This window comes from Miscanthus floridulus, chromosome 8 (genome assembly GCF_019320115.1).
Source record: "Miscanthus floridulus cultivar M001 chromosome 8, ASM1932011v1, whole genome shotgun sequence".
In the NCBI taxonomy this organism is placed as follows: Eukaryota; Viridiplantae; Streptophyta; class Magnoliopsida; order Poales; family Poaceae; genus Miscanthus; species Miscanthus floridulus.
In genome coordinates, this window is record NC_089587.1 from 221,741,156 (window position 1) to 221,765,409 (window position 24,254).

Consider the following 24,254-nt stretch of genomic DNA (forward strand, 5'->3'; position numbering starts at 1 on the left):
CATGATCAATCTAGTGATACTTATCAGCATCATAAATATCATAAATATTAGTATTTTTTATATAGACAAAAAAACAACATGATCAACTTATCAGCATCACAAAGATCAGTAGCTTTTATATAGACGAGAAAAACAAAATGACGGGCATGGTGACATCATAAATAAAGTGCCAGGAAAAAAATCAATAAACTATTGCTTCTAGTAGATTGGATAGGATATGGACCGTTTTTCTTTTCAGATCTGTGTTTGTTTCCCACAGAAAAATTTTAGTCTCTGTCTCATCGAATGTTTGGACACATGCATGAAGTATTAAATATAGACGGAAAAAATAACTAATTGCACAGATTGTGGCTAATTTGCGAGACGAATTTTTTAAGCCTAATTAATCCATGATTTGATAATGTTGTGCTACAGTAAATATGTGCTAATGTCGAATTAATTAGGCTTAATAAATTCGTCTCGTAAATTAGTCTCCATCTATGTAATTAGTTTTATAATTAACTCATATTTAGTTCTTCTAAATAGCATCCGAACGTTTGATGTGACGTAAACTAAAATTTAGTCTCGAAAACCAAATACCCCTAAAGTTGGAGCCAAATTTTACTTTTTCCCTATACATCTCCAGACCGTCAATCTGAACATGGAAACTTCTAAATCGAGAAACAAAAATCTTCTCACGCGCAGACTCGTTACCCAGACGAATGACAACAAATCACATTCACGCCCACGCGCAAAAACGCTCATAAATGTAATTGAGCCTGGAACACAAAAATAGCGCGTCCGGCCGCTCCGCCCAGCTCCCACCATCCCATCCCATCCCATCCCATCCCATCCCCAGCGCGTCCGATCCGACCCCCAAAATAGGCGCCGCCCGCCCGCCCTGGCGAGTCTGGGACCCCCCATCGCTGCGTCTCCCAGTCCCGGGCCGCCCGTGCGCCCGTCCGCCGCGGCCACCACCTGCCCCTCCTCGTCACCAGCGGCGGCGCCCTCTGCCCCGCCACCGCGTTCACGCGCTCCCGTCGCTGTCGGCCCCGCTCCCCTATTTATATCTCCGCCCCGTCCCACCTCCACGTTTCCTTAGGCAGGCGCGCATCCAGCCCCCGCCCTCCGTTCCCCTTCCTCTGTTCATCTCCTCCCGAATAAAATTTCCTGGACCCGGGGCGCGCTCTCCTCGCTCCCAAGGAAGGAAACCTATCTATCATTCCGGTGGCCGATCCATCTATCCGGCCAGGGAGAGCAAGGAATAATCAACCAATCGGCCAGTGAATCAGTCGGAGGAGGAGAGTCGGAATCCGTCCAGCGCGGCGCGGGTTGATCCCTTGCGTCTCCGGCCCTGCCCCGCGGCGACGCCTTTTGCGGTCCTTGCGTTGCGTCGAGGAAGCGAGCAGAATCTGCGACGAGGAGGAGGAGGCGGAGGAGGAGAGGCATCCATCTGGTCGCGCGGGCGTCCGTCGCACGGCAAGACGGCGGCGTTGAAGATGCGGGTGCTGGAGGAGGACCTCTTCCCCTCCACCCCAGGCAAGGTGAAGATCGAGCGGGCGGGCTCCATGAACCGGCAGCTCCACCGCTGCTTCGCGTCCACCAGCACCATGTTCCTGTGGGCGCTGTTCCTCGTCGCCATGACGGCGTCTTACCTCAGCTTCAAGTCCTTCGTCGACACCTCCTCCAAGTACTTCGCCGCGTCATGGGGCGGCCTGCACTGGGAGCGGCAGATCCGCGCGTCCGCCGCACCCAGGCGGCCCCCAGGTTCCGCCGCCGGGGCCGGGATGTCGGTGCTGGTGACCGGCGCCTCGGGCTTCGTCGGCACCCACTGCTCCATCGCGCTCCGCAAGCGCGGCGACGGCGTCGTCGGCGTCGACAACTTAAACGCCTACTACGACCCGTCACTCAAGAAGGCGCGCAAGGCGCTGCTCGCCTCCCACGGGGTGTTCGTCGTGGAGGGCGACATCAACGACGGCCGCCTCCTGGCCAAGCTCTTCGACGTCGTGCCCTTCACCCACGTGCTCCACCTCGCCGCGCAGGCCGGCGTGCGCTACGCCATGGAGAACCCGGCCTCGTACGTGCACTCCAACATCGCCGGCCTCGTCACGCTCCTCGAGGCCTGCAAGGACGCCGACCCGCAGCCGGCCATCGTCTGGGCCTCGTCGTCCTCCGTCTACGGCCTCAACGACAAGGTCCCCTTCTCGGAGCGCGACCGCACCGACCAGCCGGCCTCGCTCTACGCGGCCACCAAGAAGGCCGGCGAGGAGATCACGCACACGTACAATCACATCTACGGCCTCTCCATCACCGGCCTCCGCTTCTTCACCGTGTATGGGCCTTGGGGCCGCCCCGACATGGCCTACTTCTCCTTCACCCGCAACATCCTGCAGGGGAAGCCCATCACGGTGTACCGCGGCAGGGACCACGTCGACCTGGCCCGCGACTTCACCTACATCGACGACATTGTCAAGGGCTGCCTCGGCTCCCTGGACACGGCCGGCAAGAGCACTGGCACCGGCGGCAAGAAGCGCGGGCCGGCGCCCTACAGGATCTTCAACCTCGGCAACACCTCGCCCGTCACGGTGCCCAACCTTGTGTCCATCCTGGAGAAGCACCTCCGCGTCAAGGCCAAAAAACACGTGGTCGAGATGCCCGGCAATGGCGACGTGCCCTTCACCCACGCCAACATCTCCCTCGCAAGGGAGCAGCTCGGGTACAAGCCCACCACCAACCTCGACGTCGGCCTCAAGAAGTTCGTCAAGTGGTACCTGTCCTACTACGGCTACACCAGGGGATCCAAGAACTCGCGACAATGATCCGTGCTAATTCTTTCTTCTTCTTTTCCCGCTTTGGCCCGGCCGCGGCCACCACTCCTGGATCAAACATTGACATTCTTATCTGGATTTTTTGGTGGAAATATGTTATGTTAAGGTGTTCCTTGAGGAGAGAAACACCGGGGGGAATTCTTTGCTTGGTGAGGAGAGGGCTGGAGGAAGAAAGCAATGGAGAGCAGCCGTCTTTTCTTTTTCTCCTTTTTCCTCCCTCCATCTTCTCCTCTTTCTGTAAATTGGTCGCTCTCCATTAATCCTTTTTCCGGACTCCGATGTGCTGACCCCAAATCAAACTGTTGTAGTCCAGTCAGATTATCCCCAGTTCAAATCGAATTTCAAAAGTTCATTGCAACGTCAGAGTAACCGACGGATACGAGGGAGAAGAAGTCGGCGGGCCGGTCGTGGCGGTGGCAGTCCTGTAAGGGGCTGTTTAGATTAAAAAAAAATTTACGCAATATTCGTCACATTACACAGTTGTTGAATCTAGTTGTTGAATCTAATTAGTTCATAATTAAATACTAATTACCAAATATAAACAAAAATGCTAAAAAAAATTTGAATCTAAACGGGGCCTAAATAACCCAGGGAAACGTGGGCCTTGCCATCGTGGGATAAGCGGCCTGCGGGCGTGGGGGCGGGGAGACGGGAGTTGCCTCGAAGCGCGCGAGTGGTCGCCAGCTGGCTTCCCGCCACGCTTGGTCCCCCGCACTGCCGGTGGGCCGTCTGCGGCTTTATTGCTGCGTGGGACCATGTGTCTGTGAGTCTGGGTGGAGTCGGTGGGGTCATGCCCCACGTTGTAGTATTAGAATCACATGGGTGGACCAGAAGATGCGGTGGCGTTCGTCTTTGAGCTGCCATTGAGGATCGATGAGCTGCCGAGCAGAGTATTTCTGCCGGGGATGCGAATGTGTTTTGTGCTTATAGACCAGGAATATATTCCTAGCGTGAGTTTTTTTTTTTGAAAATGCTTCCTAGCGTGGGTTGGAATAAGCATGTCAGTACGTTTGAAAATCGTTTTTAAATAAATAATTATATCAAGTTAATAAAATAACCAGCGAATTCATTTTTTATCCATCTCTAATAACTTTTTAATAGTAATGAAAATAGAAAAAAAATTATCGACCGTCTCTTGTTCCTTAGCCGACTCATCTATATCACTTTGTTCCACCCCAATTTACTTTAACACATATGGGTTGGGTAAGTGCATGTTTAGTTTCCAAAATTTTATAATTTTTTTTTCAAGATTCTCCGTCACATTGAATCTTTGGACGTATGCATGAAGCATTAAATATAAATAAAAAAAACTAATTACACAGTTTAGATGAAATTCACGAGACGAATCTTTAAGCCTAATTAGACTATGATTGGACACTAATTGCCAAATAACAACGAAAGTGCTACAATACCATTTCCCAAAAAATTTCGCCAACTAAACAAGGCCTAGATACGAAAAATAATCTCTTTCTAATTTACTTTAACACACACGGATTTGGACAAATACGAAAAACAATCTCTTATTAGATTCCATTGCATTTGTTAATACAATAATATCTTTCATAACAATAATCTCGAAAATACGATGTTGTCACGATGAGCTGCTGCTGATAAGCCAATGTGATCTGCGCCCTGGCAGATAAAGATGTGAAACGGGTACGAATCTCGGCTCTCCGTGTCGGTGAAGTCACCTGGTCTCTTCTTGCTTGGTCTCTTTGGAAGAGCAACGACTAGTCCGACCGACGCGTGGAATCTCGAGATAGGCCCGGTGAATTTTCGGAGAACACGAACAGTACTTGACTGCCGCACGCACACGGCCCATGCGATTTGTCTTCGATGCACGAGTCGCGCACCATCTGGACGGTGGCCGCATCTGGACTGGAGTCACGCACGCAGAGGCAGCGTGTCGTGTCACACCATACGTGGTGGTGAGATGCAAGACGGTGGTGACTGGTGAGACCTCGAAGCCGTACCGCATCGAATTTGAAAAAAAAAACGGCTCGGTTTGGAGGCCTGAATGTTTGGACGGTGGTGAGACCTCGAAGCCGTACCGCATCTAATTTGAAATAAAAAGAACGGCTCGGTTTGGAGGCCTGAATGTACCGCGGGCGAGTTTGGATGCCAAAATTTTTGGTAAAACGCTACTGTAGCGTTTTCGTTGTTATCTGGCAATTAGTGTTCAATCATAGTCTAATTAGGCTTAAAAGATTCGTCTCGTGGATTTCGTCTAAACTGTGTAATTAGTTTTATTTTTTATTTATATTTAATGCTTCGTGCATGCGTCCAAAGATTCGATGTGACGGAGAATCTTGAAAATTTTGGCGTTTTGGGGTGCAACTAAACAGGGCCCGCGAGCGTGTCCTTGCGATACGTATTTCATTAAGCAGAAGTAGAGTTTGACCAGTTACAATATTCCTAAATAATCCATAGATTATCATGGAAGGATAGAAGCCAACTCTATCAAAATACATCTAATTTAAATTACATTACATAAACATTGTGCAACCAATTGGATAGGTGTCAACGAGACTAGTAAGCCTCCTCGAACATACACTCGAACCCCGTCACGTCGAACTTTATAAGCACTCGAAGTGCGGCCCTTTTTGCGGAGTCGAGCGGGTCCTGGAATGTCTACAGGAAGTCTGCCACTACCTGTGTATCCGACGATTGTGAGGCGGTGGGTCCTCACTTGGACACAAAGCACCTTCTGTGCTTGGAGACACGTGCTACGGCGGATGGTGACCAACGATGGAGAGCGACGGGTTCGACGTCGGGGTGGCGCCCTGAGGACGGGAGTCTTCAGCGGGGCAGAGACGCGTCTAGCAAATTTCCTAGCGAGGGCCGAAGGAGAAACGTTGTCGTCGTCCGGTTGCCGATCATCACCCTCCAACCCCGGCACCTCAGCATCCGCGAAGCTGAGGTGAACCATCCGTGGTGGCGAACAGGTGTCCGCCAACGATGCCTGAACCTCCAGAGAGGCCGCTGTCGGAGTAGACGGGCGCCCAAACGCTGGAACACCCGCTGATCGACTCACGACGAGCGAGGCAGTGAGCTCATCGAGCATCGGGTCAATCCATACGAGAGGCCCAGCGCCCTCACACAGCGCCACCGTGAGTGGATCAAACTCGTGGGAGCAGCGTGCGGCATTAGAAGAAGCAACGTTGTCAGTCACGGCAATGTTGATCTCGTGGGAGCAGCTTGGTCCGGTGCCACCGGTGTCGTTGACGGGAGCCATTGGTGCCCCTCACAGCCACTTGCGCGGCTGCGTCCGAGACACCATGTGGCGCGTGCCGAGAGGGCTGTGAGCCGCCACCCCCTGCCTCCGACGCCGTCGCCACGACACGCTTGGGCCACTTGCAATCCCTAGCAAGGTGACGGTAGCCGTGACAGCGCAGACAACATCGTGGCAACCGGCAGGTCGCTACTTGATGTGAGTAGGAAAGGCAGTTGAAACATCTGTTGTGCAGCTCTACCGGGATCTTCTGGGCATACGGAAGCTGCTTCTCAGTCGAGGCGGCCGCAGGTCGTGTTTCCTACCATTGGAGAATCTCACGCCACCCATCAGCGTTGGGGGCGGAGACTCGTTCGCGACATCCAAGGCGTTGGCGGACGGGGACGCGGCCATCCACAGGCCAAGCAAGCAGGCCGTGCACCAGCTGGGGGCACGGTCGGCTGTGTCTCCTCAGCCTCTGCCCACATCCCTGTCGCCTAGCGTCAGCACTGCCCCGCCCCAACCACTGCTGGTTGAGGCTGGGCGTGCGACGGGGACGCCGATGCTGGCTTCGCCTGACAAAGAATGATGTCGAGGTAGGTTATGGGTTGGTTGACGTCGGAGTCCTCGCTGTCGTCGTCCGCCCACCCACAACTCTTTGTGCGCCCTCTAGAGGAGGGACCTGAGTAGAACGGGGCCACATCCAGCGAGAGAGAGGAGGAGCGGGGGGTGGTCGGTAGCTCCTCGGAGTCACCCACGGACCCAGAAAGGCCCAGACTTAGTGAGGTCACTGGCAGCAGCGGTTGCAGCACACCTGGCACCGGTCGGCAGCGGTGACATCTAGCGGGGCACTCTGGGAATCTGTTTGTGGTGACTCGGGCTCTGGCTCTGGCTGTGAGCAACACGTGTGCGGCCTGCCACCATCGGCGGCGGCGTCATGGCCGCGCAGCGGGGGTAGTTGCGGCGCGTGTGGGGGGAAAAGGGTTGGCGGAGTCGGGGGAGGTACCCGTTGTCGTTGGAGGCGAAGCCGGTGGCGTAGAGGGGCCGCGGCGCTGTGGAGTAGCCCGCAGAGGGGGTGGAGGAAGGGAAGGTGAGGGGGAGGACGGTCGTGTGGTGGCCATGCCAGCGCCAAATGCGGGCGGCGCCTGGGACACCGTGGGCTCCACGTGTGGCTGGGGAGGGTCGTGGGTGGCGGATCTGGAGGGGGAAGGGGAGGGGGAGGTGGGCGGCGAAGGCGGGCATGGAGCCGCTGGCTAGGGCTGCGTGGTCAGCTCCGGGCACGGCTGGGAAGGGTCGTGGGTGGCGGATGGGGTGGGGGAGGAGGAGAGGGAGGCTGGCGGGATGGAGGGGGCCGCCGGCGCCGAGAAGGCTGCCGACGGCGGTGGTGGATGGGGGGCGGCCGCCAGGGGCGCCCCCGTACGGAACGGCACGGTTTCCACACGAAGGAGACAAAAAAATCTCACATGGAAACGTTTTTTCTTTTTCGGACGATGCACAATGCCACATTGCCACGGTTAAATTCCAGGCCAAAATTCAAAAGACGTTTTTGGTACATCTTCTCACTGCTTTCTACTAGTAGCGTTCTAGTACAGTGACATAAGTATGTATAGAGTTTTGAGAATCACACTGTTTTAGACTGTGGGAGTACATGGCATATCGTGAATCCTTTGATATGATGAAAGGGATCGTTCAGTCGTTGCTCGTTGTCGTTGGTCACCGCATGCTGGGCTAGGCCGCTGGCGCTGGGTGGCCGACCGGCCATTGGCACCACCAAGGCCCAACAGCGAAGCAAACTAGCAAAGCAGCAAAGGAACACATGTTTCAGTTTCAGCACGAGACAAACGAAAAGCGGAGTCAGCCAGTGCCCAGTGGTACTAGTACGGTGGATCTGCACCTTTCGGCATAGAGATGTTTGCTTTACCCATGGTGCCAATACACTGAGCCCTTGTTTAGTTTCACCCCTAACTTCTAAAAAGTTGTTATAGTATCTGTCACATCGAATGTTTATGGTCTATGCATGGAGCATTAAATGTAGACGAAAAGAAAAACTAATTGCACAGTTTGATGGGAAATTACGAGACGAACGTTTTGAGCCTAATTAATCCATGTTTGAACACTATTTGCCAAATAAAAACGAACGTGCTACAGTAGCCTCAAAATCCAAATTCCTACGACTAAACACAGCCTGAACTACAGTTGCAGATTGGAAAAAAGGCCAGGTTGCCATACCTTTTGCGTCCCCTCGTTCAGCGTATATGGCCTATGGTCCATGGATGAATCCGTGATGGCGCATAAGATTCGTTAGACCATTCCCAGCTGGAGCACTAGACCTGCTTCCGCCGTTGCTTACATTTCCCGGGTTGCCTGGCCTTTACAGGCTTACAGCTCAAGTCCTCGCAATCGCGGGCGGGGCACACGGGCCGCAGGTCGTCTTCGGGTCCGGCCTATCGCTTCTGCTATTTTAGCTGCCTTTCACGGCGCTAGCAAAAAGGGCGGTGTGAGGAGAAGAGCGTAACACCATAACCGAACGAAGCAGAAGGCATAAAGGACGCAGCAGGACGAGGATGGGCGAGACAAACAAAAAAAAAAAAAACATTCCGTTGCCGGGACTCGAACCCGGGTCTCTCGGGTGAGAGCCGAGTATCCTAACCAGCTAGACTACAACGGATTATGCCAAATACTATGTTAACTCCACTTTAATCGGTGACAACCCAAACCAGCGTGCAGTTCCATGGTTCAAGATTGTGCAAGAGATGAAACCAATACACGTGGCTGGATAGCTCTAGTTATTAAGTTTTCTCAAATTTGACTAGGTTTGAAGGTTGTTCGAATGAGTTAGGGCTAGTTTCAAGTTTAGCCAAATAACAAGTTGAAACCTTGGCTAAAAAATTAGCGCTCCTATTTGGATGCATTAGAGTTAATTTATCTAATTTTTAGCTAACTAGCAATGAGCCCTTATGTCAAACATGCACTAATTTAGCTAAGTTGTTTTGGCTTTTCTAAATACATAGTTTTATATATTTTTTATTCAGACAGTGTATATCTATATATACATAGCAAAAACTATGTACATAAAGACGTCAAAGTGAGTTATAATTTGAAACGGAGAGAGTACACAAGATTATCAATATTCGAAACACAAATAGATATAATGTGAGAATATATATCCCTATCATAGATGCCAATAAGGTTTCTTATAAATTTAATCAAAACTATAATAGTTTTACTCGATAATTATACTAGAATTGTATTTTTTTTATAGAAGAGTGTATGGAATACACCTTGTAGCTTAATATCTCGCTTAAGAATCGGCATTGTCCAGACATGTTAGTAGTGTATCTTAAGTCTTACCCCTCTCCGTTAAAAAATAAGTCTTTTGGTCACCGAACTATAATATGTAGTGTCCGAGTTCGATTTTGACTATCAAACACTAAAAGTGAATATCCTTATCTCTCAAACTATCAAAATCGAAAAACTTTGACCCTCAACTGTTTTCAAAGATGGTTTTACCTAATATGTATTACTAGCAAACATGCACGTGCATTGCAACGAGAGAAAATCAAAATTTGTATCTTCGCTTAGTTACTAAATATATGTATATTTTGCATTTAATCCATCAGCAATGAAGCAATAGCTAAATTAGAACATTGACCTTCTATAAAAGCACAATTTAGAATAATGTGAGCCAAATTAGCGGAAAAGTAGATATATATGAACATATTTAATTATCCATGAAAAGATCGGGAAAGTTCAGTGAAAAAAGGAATCCATGCAGGTAGTCCACCTCGCTCGCTAGGGCGCCGCCCTTGGTGGCCGCATCCGCTTCGCCGTCGCTGCCACTAGCGGCAACCACCTCGCCGGCGTTCACCACCTCCTCCCCACCCCCTTCTCCTTCTCCCCCGCTCGCCTCCCTACCCCAACAGGTCATCGATGGTCGCCTCGCCACCCAGCCGCCACCGCCTCCCACGGCGCCACGTCTGCCGGTGGCGCAACCCTCACTACCGCCTCCCGGTTAGATTAGACAATAGACTGCATAGAATTTCTATTTATGATTTAATTAATTAGACAATTTATCGATCTAGGTTATAATAGGAATAATTTTTATTTTTAATAAAATTAAATAATTTAGTAGTATGAATATTTATTATTAAGGATTAAGGAAGGATGAATGATCAAAGATCCAGCAACTATTGCTGGCATAATATGATTAGGGGGAACACATCGAGCAACTATAGATGGGCAATGGACCGGCCTGGCCCAGCCCGATGGGGGTCGGGCCGGCACAGCACTTCGTGTCTTCTGGGCCGTGCCTCCTAGGGCCACGGGCCTGGCCTTCGGCCCGGGCTTTTTTTCGGGCCAGGCCAGCCCGGGAAGCACGGCACTGCCAGCAGGCCGGGCCAGCCCGCAGCCCGAGCAAGAGGCCGATGGCGAGATGGCTGGCAGGGCGGAGGCCTAGGAGGCGACGCCGCGGGCGAGGGCGCTGGCACGAGGCCGAGGAGGCGACGCCGCCCGCCTGCAGGCGCGAAAACGGCATCGGGCGGCGGTGCTTGGGGTTGGGAGCGGCGGCCGACGGCGGCGCTCCGGATCTCAGGGGCTGGATCACTCTCTGTCTCTCAGTGCCGGGATCTCAGCAGTCAGGAACGGGATTTCTGGGGTCGGGAACATGAGTAGAGTGGCGGCGCCATGGCGAGGGCCGACGTCCCAACCAAGTGGCGCCCCCCTTGCATGCGAATGCCCGCCTCCCGCTTCAGGCATGCGCCCCCCCGCCCTCTCCATTTTCCTTCCTCCGCGGTCCCCGCAACGCACGGCCCTTCGCTACAGGCCCTCGCACCTCCTCTCCTCCCCCCACCCCCCACCCCCCACCGAGGCACGCACCACCACCAATTCCCTCGCGACGCATGATGGCGGTGCGAGAGCAACGGGACTAGGGGTTCGTCGTCAGCCATCGACCGCGCGCGTCTGATCAGCGGTGGGGGTTCTGCCGTCCGGACGGAATCGGCAGCATGGCGGGGCCCGGTGAGAAGGCGGCGGGCGGAGGCGGGGGAGGCGAGAGGCGCAAGTACCCGATCCACGTGGAGGACTACGAGCTCTACGAGGAGATCGGGCAGGGCGTCAGCGCCATCGTCTACCGCGCGCTCTGCAAGCCACTCGACGAGATCGTCGCCGTCAAGGTGCTCGACTTCGAGCGCACCAACAGCGACCTGGTACGCGCGCTACACCGTTCCCTATCTCCCTCTGATCCGCTGCGTCTCGTTCGCTGGATGCTGCTGCGTGTCACCGATTGTCATGGCGCGCATCGTAGTTCTGCGTTTAGGAACCAACTATTTGGGCCAGTGATGTTCAGAATAATGGCTTGGGTGGATTCGTTTTTCTTAACAAAACGATCTTGTGTATTATAGCTGAAGAAGAATTATACTGACTCGATGAATAAATGAGCACTACTTGTTTGGTGGTACTGGTTAAAAATCTAGAATGTAAAGGTGCAATAGTTTGAACATTCTTTCAATTCTTTTTTTAATGCATTTGTAACTCTCGGTTCACATTTCCATGGAATCCTATTCAAGTTTCTTCCTCTGTTTCTAGCTTACGTATCACCAGGGTTGCAAAGCTCCTCTGAGTAAATAACGTGAATATTCAATGCAGAACAACATCGTGCGCGAAGCTCAGACAATGATTCTGATAGACCACCCTAACGTTGTCAAGGCGCATTGTTCATTTGCAAAGGACCAAACGTTATGGGTGGTTATGCCGTATATGGCTGGAGGGTCCTGTCTTCACATAATGAAATCAGTGCATCCTACTGGATTCGAGGAACCCATCATTGCAACGATACTTCGTGAAGTCCTCAAAGGTTTAGAGTATCTTCACCATCATGGTTCTATACATCGAGATGTGAAGGTAAATGTACAATTCCAACCTGATTTATGCACGTGTATCTGTTGCTTTCTTCTCCTTTGCGACTGCTATACATCTATCTTTTCTACTTGTTTCAGCAAAGTTAAGTGGTTGCTATTTTATCTCTCTGTTTGGTGATAGGCAGGAAATATTCTAGTCGATTCTAGGGGTGGAATTAAGCTTGGGGACTTTGGAGTCTCTGCTTGCCTTTTTGATTCTGGTGATAGGCAGAGGGCCAGGAATACTTTTGTGGGAACGCCTTGCTGGTACAGAATCGTACCAGGATCTTAAATAATACATAATACTATTTGATGACATGTGGAGTTTTTTTCCCCTTCTTTCACATGTTCATCCTTGGACATTTTTAATGTACTAGGATGGCGCCCGAGGTTATGGAGCAGCTACATGGATATGATTTCAGGTAGGGTATTCCTAGTTACTCCGACTTGTTAAGTGATTTTCATCTGCACTAGTATTTTTCTTTGCGTGTATTTGTTAACTGGAGCTATTTCCATATACTACAGAGCAGACATATGGTCCTTTGGAATTACTGCACTTGAACTTGCTCATGGTCATGCTCCTTTCTCTAAGTACCCTCCCATGAAGGTATACTTTCAGCAGATGTCATTGCTTCGAGTAAATCCTCGTGCTATGTTGCAACAGTGCATAAAATTCTGCACTTTGTCAGGTCTTGCTTATGACACTTCAGAATGCTCCTCCAGGTCTTGACTATGAAAGAGATAAGAAATTCTCAAGGGTAAATATACTTAAGATGGCCTCCATATTTTCTAAGTTGAGTATAACTTCTCATTTCTGAACAATAAATTCTTACGATAGAACTTCAAGCAAATGGTTGCTATGTGTTTGGTAAAAGACCCTTCAAGGAGGCCTTCGGCAAAAAGATTGTTGAAGCAATCATTTTTCAAACAAGCTCGTTCCACTGATTTCATTGCACGAAAGCTTTTGGAAGGATTACCTGGCCTTGGTGTTAGATATCAAGCTTTGAAGGTACACTGGTTTTAAGTTTTACTTTGTGACTAACTATTCTTCACGAAATTAACACAGAAAGGTTCACCATGACGCAGGAAAAGGATCAAGATTTAATGGCTCAAAGGAAAATGTCTGATGGAAAGAAAGAAGAAATCTCGCAGGTGCACATGCTAAATATCTAATTTCGTGGAAATGGCTCTATTTTTGTAGTAAGTTGAGCAAAGCTTTTTGCCATTAGCAACCCCCCCCCCCAACACACACACACACACCAAAAAAAACTACACGATAGCCTCATTAATAATCGAGAGAACACCTTAGCAGGAATTCATAACCAGTTTTCACATTACACATTTATTGATCCCTAATATTTCTTATTTCCTTAGGATGAATACAAAAGGGGTATTAGCAGCTGGACCTTCGACATGGATGACCTGAGATCTCAAGCTTCACTGGTACTCGTATAAATTTCCATCATTGATGTTCACACCATGTAATTCCGTGTAATTGACCTTTTTTCAGGGCACAGAATGTGAAGACAGTATATCATGCAAAGATTCAGATATGTCTTTCTATGACTTGGACAGCTTACAGGATCAAGCAACAGAAGGGCCACATTTGTCGAGAGATATCTCAATGAAGTATGATGCTGACATTGTAAGTTTCCATTCCTGTGGAAATTTTGGTGTTATAACTCAGCAAAAAGTTTTGGCTGACATCTAACCCAAGAAAAGCTGGTAGGAAAATGATATGACAGCCAAAGATAAGTCAGCTGTTTCATCTCCTGATCAGCCTGCTTGCTTGTTAAGGTAATAGACATTGCTGCTTGTAATGACAACTAGTGCCATTTTGGAGAGTGCATTGATGACGATGGCAATGTAAACATTCTTTTTCATCGTCAAATTGGTTTTCACTTGTTTTCACTGTCAGGAATGCTTCTATGCATGGGATGCCCACAAACGGTTCTGTCAGGAAAGACAACTCTACAGAAAGCTTCGATATGGAATGTCAAGAGAAACATCCGGACATTATTCCAACTAGCTCATCCCATGAAAGGAAGTTTTCTTTTAGTTCTTGTTCATCAGATGGACTCCTTTCGTCCAAAGAGAGGTTTGTTCTTGTTTACAGGCTAAAGAAAGCATTCTACGTGGTCTCAAGCAGTAGCATGACCAAAGTCAGAAGCAAAAGTGCAAAACCTGTCCTTTTAATAAGACTTCCGTGCGAGCGTTGAAGCTTGCAGCAGTGTCTATGAAGGTTCATTTAGATAACAGTGCCACTTACGGGTTGATGTATTTCTAAAGTGACTTAGCTTGGGTTTATAGTTATGCACATGTTCCGGCAGCAGTGCTTGACTATTTGTGAACAATTTTCCTACTCAAAATCAAGCTGCCCGATTACATATTTCTTCCCATCCCATTATATATATGTTCACATAAATTCACTGGCCTTGAATAAACCAATTAGAAGTAGGTTGTTTTTATATTTATGACAGCATAAATAATATGTAAGCTACACAACCATACCAGAAAGAGCATTACATAAAAACAGGAGGAAACTTACAGATGGTTCTATGTCTATTACCACATTGGCATTTCAGTCCTGTCAACTATTTTTCTTTTTAATCTTTTGGCACCAGCTTAGTGTTATTCTAGAAGCTATGAAGCTCTTAAACACTTGTTTTTTAAAAGAAAACTCTTGTCTATCCTTGTCTCTTTCCAAAAATGTTTGTAAGCAGTGCATAATTTATCTTATCTATCTTTTGAAAGCAATATGTAACTAAGATCCAATCCTTTCAGCTCGAGACAGCAAAGTAGCATCCACAACCGTGACAAGTGTAATGGAGCGCCCTTGCATGTATCAGATGAAACATCTCCTGAAGCTGCTCCTAAGGCACATAAATCAGCAGGTAAAAGTTCTAGGTTGAAAAGTTCAAATGTAGCTTTGTGTACCATAACCTCGCTACCTATTGACGTGTTAACTTTAATGTGCCTCATTTTAATTCAGAGGACCATGATGATAGATCGAAACCTCCACTTATAAGAGGTCGATTTAAAGTTATACCTGGGCATGTTGACTTTGATAAGGTATTGGCAGGTATTAATACTTGGCGCATTTATATTCAGTAAACTAAACGAAGAAACATTTTTATAATCTCAGGTTCAACCACCTGGCCTACAGAAGTGTCACAGCATGCAGGTTATATGCTCCACTTTTACTTTTTTTTTGGGGGTGGGTGGGGGGGGGGGGGGGGGGGGGGGGGGTTAAAATCAGGAGTAGAAAATGCCCTTGTTCTTCTTTTGTTAACTAAGCACGGTATAAAAGACAGCCCAAAAATCATGTTTGTACTTTTTTTTTTTAATATTTTACCATCTGGTGTTTTTAACTAAGGATTCCATTTTGCTAATATGCAGACAATTTCTCGCCTTCCATCATTAAGTATACCCTCTTCCGCAGAAGTTGCATCAAACATTATTGGTGGCTCCTTCTACATGCAGCTATATAGTATTCTACAGACAAATATGCTTCAGAGGGTAAACCCACCTCTGAAATATGCACGGGAAAAATAAAGAACACCCACCCATCCAGCTCAAAATGAAGAACCTGAACTTTCAGATCTGTTGATGTCACATTCTTGTCCTCTTTTACAGGACCAAATACTTAACGCGATGAAGCAGGTGAGTGGTTGTGACATGGCTTCACCAGGCATACCTTCTATGGCTTCACAGTGTATCCCTTCCACAAGTCGGTCGACATCTCCATCAGGTGCAGTGTCAGTTGACAGATCCATGGTGAGTATATGCTCGATCCTTATGAATATCAAAGGGTTATAAAACTAGTAATATCTCGGTATTCATAAATGGAATGAGGTAAATTGAAAAACATTGGTGAATCGTTTATACTCACTAACTATACCTCTTCTTTTTATGATGGTATAAATACTATAACCCCGGTACCTTTCCAGTTGGAAGCTGCATATGAAAGGGAGAAAGAGCTACTGAATGAGGTCTTGGAGCTGCAATGGCGGTAACCATCTTTAATCTGGTCTTTCCAAACCAAAGTAAGACATGAAGAAATTCTCAGTCCCGATTCCTGAAAGTTCGGACTGCTGCAGGTTATTGTGCACACAAGATGAGGTTCAGAGGCTTAAAGCAAAGGCAGCGCAGGTGCACATAAGATTTTCCCTCTCAAACTAATTTGAGTACATCTTCCAAGAATCTTAATATGCGGAAATTGTTGTAATGGATACCCTCCGTTGGGATCCTTTTATTTTGAAAGAATTGGAATCTACTTAATGGATTAGGCTATTTGGCTTGGAATTTGACATTCCGCAACTTTCTCAAGTTAGCCTATCTCAAATTCATAGGGTGGAAGATGGAAATTGATTCTATAGATCATCATGCTATGTTTCTACTTTCCAACTTATAGCACGCTATTTAACTCGCTTCCCTATAGTAAAATTGCAACATATAAGTATCTCCTTTGTATGGCTAACAATAATATATAAATATATTCTATATAGAACCGTATTAGCTTAATTAATTTGTGCCTAAATTATAATTATTAGAATGAATTCAATTCCAAGGATCCAAACGGGCCCTAAGGGTTTGTTCAGTTAATCCCGTCCATAAGGGGATTGAGAAGGATTAAATTCCCTCCATTCGCTTCAATCTTCTCAGCTGAACAAGCCCCTAATAAAGATTTTGCCACCAATGTGAAATTTCTGTATGTTAATATGAAATGCTTAGCATTGACAGATCTGATGCTGAAGCTGCTAAGGGGGCATTAAGGGCGCATCGTGGCAAGATGATCTGTTGATGCGGTCTTCAAATGGTTATTTAGCATAGAAAGAGATAAAAAGAATAAGGATAGTATATATTTAAAAAGAACTAGCAATGCTCGAGTGTTCAGTCCTGTCTCAGCAGGATATTAATGTTGGTACCATATGTGTGTATGTGTTTATGGATGGCATGGCGCTGTGTTTTTGTTGGAGCGCAGTTCCCCGGTTGGGAAAGATAGCTTAACATGCCTATGGTTTTAATGAATTCAATTAGTTGAACATGCCTATGGTTTTTAATGTTTCTTTCCTTTTGATATTGCTGCACGATTTTTCCTTTAAGTTCAAGGTTAAACGTAAACATACCAAAATCAAGGCTACTATATAGCCTTGGCACTAAATGCTGTTGTAACAGTGTGATTGTACCAATTGGCTCCTCATCTTGTGCTTGTGGTGAACAATGGGAAGAACTCCATCCAACAGACAGAACAATAGTAATCACATGCATAATTGACAATTAATTTACATGCACAATTGACCTCAAGGTGAGAGTAAAAGAACCATGGGACAACCGGTCCACTCCAAGATTTTCCACGTTAATCAACCATGGTACTATGAGTCTTCTCTTGAACCTTCAAGCTTTTCCACGTTAATCAACCATGGTACTATGAGCCTTCTCTTGAACCACTAGAGGATTACAATGGCAACGACACACTGGTATTGATGCAAAGTTGACATCAACAACCACCAAGACAAGTCACAGATGTTGTCCTGTATAATGAGTTCATATCACACTCGCACATACTAGAAGTCTACAATGTATGAAATTCGGTAGGCATGTACTTTCACAAGTCATCTACTCACTACCAAAAATTCAGCTCAATCAGAATTCAGAAACTATTTCATCACCAAAAAACGATCATCCACAAGGACTGCTCTATGTTCAAACTGCGGAAAGCCAAACTGAAGGGGAGGGGGAGACCGTCTCCAAGTTTGATGATGATCCAACAACCTTTGAGACTCCAATCACAAGTTAGTAATAAAACAGCAGCCACAAAGCCTTTTAATCCCAAGCAAAATTGGGATAAGCTAGAGTTAACGTGAGATGGGGACTTAAACCTTGCACACTTTTCAGGATGTTGTTTATATGATCAGTTTAGGACATGTTTCATGAATTTACATTACAGTTAGTATTATGTCCAAGTACCTGCAGAGCTGATGCATAGTTGTTGTTGTTTTTGTGTGTGGTGGTGGGGGTTGGGGGAGAGATAACTGGCTCAAAGTGAAAAGTACTCAAATTACAATGGAAAAGAAACCATCTCAGCAGGTGTAAAGCTTTTTATGCATTGCATCAAACTTGCTGTCTACTTCTATAATAATTTACACGCGCCACAAGCCCACAACATGTCAATTCCCACCAGTGATGCACACCTCTATACTATGTACAGTTGAAGTTAGTCCCAATGTCCGGTTAAGTAAGGCCGAAGAATTCCCGTGAGTACATACAAATATAATCACCTAACAGGTTCCAGTCAGAGGAGCCAGCATTACAAGTCAGTCTATGTGCTGCTCGTTCTGCTTGGGACTACCCGAACAAGAGTCCAGGAGATTAAATTCACGCACCAAAAACCACGAAGATTCATTTGACTTGGTTGTGTTGATCAGATACTCTCGGAAGTATCCATCATGTGTTACAATGTAAATTACAGTCCTGTAAAGAATTGCATGGGTAATTTAGACATGTGCAGCAGTTAGTGTTTCCACAACAAAAGGAGAAGGAAAAAAAAACTCATGAACAGATGACGATTTGCGGTTCTTACTTCAACGCAGGAAATTTGGAAGAATTTTGGGAATTTTCAACACTGTGTACTGCCAGACAGCTGCAGTACAAAGGATAATGTTAGTAAAATCAATAATGAAGTTTGTACAGGGAGTGGCAAGAAGTAGCATCAATAATGAATGGACCTCTTGATGTCTGCAGTGACAACATGGTGAATAACATGATGATTAGCTGGATCCAAAGCATCAGTTACAGATCCAGGAATCACTGAACTGAGCAATGTATTTGCTTGTCTCCTGAGAAAAGTGGATGTGATCAAATCAAATCATGCCTGTGAAATAATGGCATGCAAATCATAGCTAGCATAAAGCAGGACATGAACCTTGCGTTCCTAGAAGCATCAAGGAAAAACATGTGCAAAGAGCCTGATGAACTTGTGGCAACAAGAACGTCAGGTAGATCAACAGATGGACTAAATGTCAGTGAATAGATCGTTGATGGGTATGTTCCTCGCCGAAAACTATGTGACTGTTGAAGGAAAAATGCAAAAAGATATAAGGTGAATTGTAGAGAGCTCAATGTCAAATTGATTCTGAAGGAGAAAGGTATAGTTTCACCTTGGTTGCTTGTGCCACAAGATGCACTCTAATCATAGTACCCTTTTCAGAAGCAGTTGCCAGGAACAAACCATTCAATGAAAAAACCATTGCAGCTAATGGAGCTTGATGAGCATCTATCTGTCAGCCAGTTACACAAAACAGTGAGAAAACTACACCACAACCCACGCTCCAACAATCAGCAATTAATTTCACACTCGAGGACTTCTTAATGAAGGAATTGGATGCGAGCATATAATTGGGACGCTGAGGATGTAAGCTTATAACTGGATGTTTCAATCACCCAAATCAAAGAGTTTTTTTTTTCAGAAGAAAGTATGCAGCTCTCCTGCTGCTTTGAGGATAAAACAAAAAAAGAAAACGACCATCTATTGGCAAGATTAAACATTGAAAGGTGACTGAGATGTGTATTGCAAGTTTCGCATACCACGATAAGCATGAAAAAGAGTCAAATAAAGCTCCACTCATTTTGCTAGCTTTACCAATAAATAAGCTCAATGCTGCCACATCATTTGCATAGTCATTGCATTTTTTTCTATTGTTTGAAAGTAGAGCAAGGAATCTTAAATAATCATTGAACTCTCTAATAGGTTTTCAAAGTCATGTCAACCAAGGTACAAGTCTAGATTCTAGAGAATAAAATAGTTGTCTTTACCAAGCTGTATGTGAGAAAATCACAATAGGGAAGGATCTAAACCTGCTGGAGTCAATATAAGTATGACACAGGAAACAATAAATTACCTGGCATATTAATTCCGGTTTTGATGCTTTGTATACTAAAGCAGATCCTTTGGATGTGCTTGCAGGGAGAGCCAAATAACACTCTTCAGAATTAGGAGCAAATGCACATAAACCTAATTTAAAATGTAACAATATTATCAGCAAAACAACACAAGAGTGTTTTTTTTATATTATTATTGTTATTATTATTTGCCATCTTGAAAGCAAGGGCTGTTAGCAGGAGGTATGACATGAATATTTGGTATACAAAGAGCAGGAGGATCCTTACCTTTTGTATTGGGCACGGTTTCAATTTCATCCAATATAGTAGTGCTATTTAGATCATAAACAAAAGTCCTATCCTGCAATACAACAACAAGCCTGCACATAATGTGATTACTACTTTATTCAAAAGAACACAGCAACTAGTATGCACAACAACACAATATTTGTGGATCCTGACTGGGACTTAATTGGCATGCATCAATTAATAACAGAACATAAAGTATGAACCACCACAGAAACTGATAATACATTGAAGTAGTAGCTAACCTCTTCCTACTTAATCGCACAGCCAAAATTGAAGTCTTAAAGTTCAGATCTCGCTTTGATGCTCCTGTTTTGGTATTGAACAAGCACAGACGACGAGGAGACATTGCAGGCTGCGAAAGAGGAAAGAATTTGAACTCACAAGTCACAATCAACAAGTTAACTCGACTAACCTATGAAAGTTCAACAAGTTAGGGGCAATCAATCAACAGAATGAGGTACCTGTTCACCAGTTCCAACAATGGCAAGTAGGTTTGTGCCAAATAGCATTTCCACAATGTTGAATCCCCCAAGATCTGCAAACACGCAGAGGTTCATACTCAGCATCTTATAGTAGTAGTACTATTACAGAACAGCTGTCTCCACAGTAGAATGACAACTTTCTTTGTTTTCAGAAAAGTAGAATGACTAATGCTCTTTCAATATACATTTTTTGGAACCGTGTTCAGAAATAAATTGTAAGTGTTGTTTCATTTGATTCTGCTAGACCCTAATGTATTATTGTTTCAAAATTCCAAAACGCTATTTATAGCCAATATACTCCCGTAACAACGTGGTACCGATTTTATTGTTGCATACAACCGTATTGGATATTTCCACAAAATCTAAAAGGGGTCTCCGAAGAAAAATCTCACTCTTTTCATAGCAGAGCCTCCCATTGCGAGCGTCGAAGATCTTGAACCCATCCTTGGTCCCGACAGAAAACATGCTGCAACAATACAAAAGGAACCAGAATCAACGCTCCTAATCCACCATCCCCGCCACCGTAAAAAGCAGTCACCACGAGACAGGTATTCTCAGCGCACGCACCTGTTGTCCTGATTGAAGGAGACGCAGATGATCTGCGACGGAGACGAGCTGCTCGCCATCGCCGGCGCTGTGAAAATCGGGCCCACTCGCCGGCGCGCACGCTCGTCTCTGCAACAAAAATTCTTCGGTGTCGCTTGACTGCTTGGGGCCGGCCGCCGTAGCGTAGGTGGGTGCCGTCGAAGCAAAGCTAGGGTTCGGCGCCGACAAGCAAATCGACCCCTAGTCCGGAAGGACCTCCACGCCACGCAAGTCCGATGCCACCTGACGTCGGGAGGACGACGACGACGACTACGAGAGTAGGAAGGCGAGCTTCCCCCTGTCTGGAATAAGGAATCGGGTTCGTTCGTTGCCCGGACCAAGAAGACGACGATGGATGCTTGGACATGACAGGTGCGTGGGTCCGACCCGGCCTGCCTTTTGGGCCAGCGCGGCCTGACATACTGAGGCCCAAGATTTGAAAAGCACAGCAGCACAGGCCCACGGAATCGGTGGTCTTGCAAAAATCTAGATCTCCTTTGGAATCCGGGGAAAATTTCAAATCAAACGTTTCTACAGTAAAATTAAACTGATTTCTATGAAATTACAATATGTTTCCTTGAAAAACCTACGTTCCAAATAAAAAACTAACATTTTTTTGCTGACAAGACATTTTTGCTGCTTGCTGGTCATCAGCTAGTGTGTGAGCGCGGCGCTCCACAGTCCAACAGGTTATGGGAAACAGGAGCTGCGTCGAGATGCGTGCTGGACGGGCGGGCCTCCACCTGTCGCGGCGCAGGCGCAAGCCGCCGTTGAACGGAGCGAAACGACGCGTGCTTTTGCTCTGGCCGTCTGCGTGAGCGTGACTGCGTCTGCACGAGCACTGCACCTGATCTCGTCGGCCTCAGCCAGCCAGTCAGCCTGGAGCCGGGCTCGGCAGACGGCAGCTAGCTGCCCAGGGAAACGCTAAGCTTGCCGATTAGGCTGTCCCCGGCGGTACGGTTTCTCTAATCACTCACACTACTGCTTGCTACTCTCCCTGTCTCTGTCTCTGTCTCTAAGGGCTGAGGCAATCAAATCATGAGCGCTTAATCCCGCCCAGGACTGCAGGCTCGGGCTGGCTCCTCCTCGAGCCACGCGCAAGACGGCAAGAGGTCTCCGGCATGGCGGCATTCCGGCCCAGAGTCCCAGACGCCCAGTACGTACTGTACGAATCTGCATTGCCATCCGTACACCGTGGACGAACCCATCCATGTGTACACGTCCAAGTCGTATCTATACTACTACTCTATACAGAGATACAAGTACCGTTCAGATGAAGCGTGAACAAAAACCAAACTAATTAAAATGCATGGTCTCGTCTCAAACTCTCGGTCTCTCTCGAGGGTGAAAAAGGATACTGATTATCTGCCTGTCGTACAGACGTACAGTGCAGTGAGACCGGTCCAATTAAGGGCACGCACAGTTGCAGCAGGTGCGGGGCGACAGTAGCCGCGGGTACGCTCGCAGGCGTGTTTGCTTGGCAAAGCCAGAAGCCAGAAGCCAGAAGCCAGGCTGCGTCTGGTATTGCTGCCCGGGCATGAATGAAGTCACGAACCAACCAGGCCCCCCGATGATGTACGCTTTGCTTCGGTGTGCCACGTGAGAGCTCGCTGCATGTTCTTTCAAAAGAATGCAACTTTAGTCCCGTCATCTAAAGTTTAACTAATTTAAAAATTAGAGCAATATTCTTGTGACGTCAAATGGTCTATCATTAAGTAAAATATATTCAATAACAAATCTAATTATACTTATTTAGCATCATAAATATTGTTTTTCATCAATTTAATTAAACTCTAAATATTTTGACTCCATATATATTACACTAGAATTGTGTTGTTTTTAGAATGGACGAAGTATGCTCCGTACTGCGCAAGCATGCTTCATAAGCCCCAACTCGTCTCCTTGATTAATATCCAACACTTTTGTAAGCGTGATCTCGTTGTTTCTTGAAAGTTTTTCGGTTTCACTCCTTCCAGATATTCCATGACGTGTACATGAGTACAATTGTTGTTGTTCTTTATTGCAAAGCGGATTGCCGCTGCAGTGAGTCCTCCCAATTTATGATAAGTAATCGGACTTCTAAAGCAAAAGGGCAACGGACATACAGATGCAACGCTGCCTCAAAATGTTGGATTGCATGTCCAATTCCCTTGTAATAAATTATCTGTTGTTAGGATCTTTACTTGTATTAGTAACCATGCAAAAAAATCGATGTTTCCCCTGTAACTGCGAGATACACTTTGATCTTGCACTGTAAGTTCTCTCAGCTGTCCATTTTCAAGAAATGGTGTCGTACAAATTCTATCATCAAACCTCGTGTCCAGTTCATATTCAGAATATCATCTTTCACTGTCTGGTTCTTTATCCGAGGCAATGGGTACAGATTTGGTTCTATATCAATTGGTGCTCGGCCATTTAGCCATGACGAGTGCTAGCAACCAAGGTTTTCATTTTCGGATATTAAAATTTATCGGGGTCACAGATAAAGAGGATAAATATGATATATCGGAAATATCGGACCAAATTTAAATAAAATTTAATTTGAATTTAAGTAAATTTAAATAAATTTAAACAAAATTTATACGAAAAAGATAGATATTTCATTATCGGCACCTACGGATAAAGAGGATATATCGGAAATATCAGAAGATTTCGGCCGATATTGGAAACCAGCGACTAGCTTTGTCTCCTCGTCCAACAGTCACCACCATTGAGGCTTGAAAGAGAGTTTATCCGTTTGATTGCGAAACAGTTTCCACCAACGGTCTTTCGGGACCGTCCCACTGATACCAAATCCATGTTGTTCTCAAAGCCATTCCAAATCTCTCCAAGTCAAGAATCCCCAGCCCACCAATGTTGTTTGGTCTTGTTGCTTTTAGCAATTGCACCAGACAGTGACCACTATGCTCCATTCACATTAGCTTCCCCTTTCCAAACGATCACCCTCTTGAAATTGTCTATCTGCTTTATTCCATTTCTTGATTGGAAGGACTTTGACGAAGAGGACTAGAATTGAAGATAGCATAGAGTTTATCAAAGTAAGCTGCCCGATGTCTGTCCAAGAACTTTGCCTTCATCTCGACAA

At 46.4% G+C, this 24,254-nt stretch overlaps 3 protein-coding genes and 1 non-coding gene across 7 annotated transcripts; 2 read left to right on the forward strand and 2 right to left on the reverse strand.

Moving 5' to 3' along the window:
- The first annotated feature begins 841 nt into the window (after positions 1-841).
- LOC136475075 (UDP-glucuronate 4-epimerase 1-like) lies at positions 842-2,942 on the forward strand. The gene has a single exon (XM_066472628.1). The coding sequence runs from the start codon at positions 1,479-1,481 to the stop codon at positions 2,796-2,798; it is 1,320 nt and encodes a 439-aa protein (XP_066328725.1). The 5' UTR covers positions 842-1,478; the 3' UTR covers positions 2,799-2,942.
- Positions 2,943-8,613: 5,671 nt separating this feature from the next.
- Positions 8,614-8,686, reverse strand: TRNAE-CUC (transfer RNA glutamic acid (anticodon CUC)). Its single transcript has one exon. It is a non-coding gene; the product is annotated as a tRNA-Glu (tRNA).
- A 1,752-nt stretch (positions 8,687-10,438) lies between these two features.
- LOC136478255 (serine/threonine-protein kinase BLUS1-like) lies at positions 10,439-16,975 on the forward strand. 4 transcript variants are annotated; one of them, XM_066476621.1, is made up of 20 exons: positions 10,440-11,222; positions 11,662-11,916; positions 12,055-12,179; positions 12,290-12,334; positions 12,438-12,519; positions 12,602-12,670; positions 12,751-12,921; positions 12,999-13,064; positions 13,287-13,361; positions 13,423-13,557; positions 13,642-13,709; positions 13,831-14,010; positions 14,697-14,806; positions 14,905-14,984; positions 15,058-15,096; positions 15,312-15,431; positions 15,549-15,689; positions 15,863-15,924; positions 16,013-16,064; positions 16,656-16,975. In XM_066476621.1, exons 1-20 carry the CDS (start codon positions 11,022-11,024, stop codon positions 16,659-16,661), a joined length of 2,082 nt encoding a protein of 693 aa, XP_066332718.1. In that variant the 5' UTR covers positions 10,440-11,021; the 3' UTR covers positions 16,662-16,975. The 4 variants fall into 4 exon arrangements, 3 of the variants coding, with proteins under 3 accessions (XP_066332715.1, XP_066332718.1, XP_066332717.1); XM_066476618.1 differs by lacking the exon at positions 16,656-16,975 and having other exon boundaries at positions 10,439-11,222; positions 16,013-16,645; XM_066476620.1 differs by lacking the exon at positions 16,656-16,975 and having other exon boundaries at positions 13,287-13,355; positions 16,013-16,645.
- A 1,022-nt stretch (positions 16,976-17,997) lies between these two features.
- On the reverse strand, positions 17,998-21,343 carry LOC136475076 (autophagy-related protein 18b-like). Its single transcript, XM_066472629.1, has 11 exons — positions 21,152-21,343; positions 20,977-21,050; positions 20,564-20,637; positions 20,345-20,454; positions 20,082-20,173; positions 19,814-19,926; positions 19,073-19,192; positions 18,838-18,983; positions 18,641-18,751; positions 18,496-18,555; positions 17,998-18,386 (listed from the first exon to the last, which is right to left on the reverse strand). The coding sequence occupies exons 1-11, from the start codon at positions 21,208-21,210 to the stop codon at positions 18,230-18,232; spliced, it is 1,116 nt and encodes a 371-aa protein (XP_066328726.1). The 5' UTR covers positions 21,211-21,343; the 3' UTR covers positions 17,998-18,229.
- Between the last annotated feature and the right edge of the window lie 2,911 nt (positions 21,344-24,254).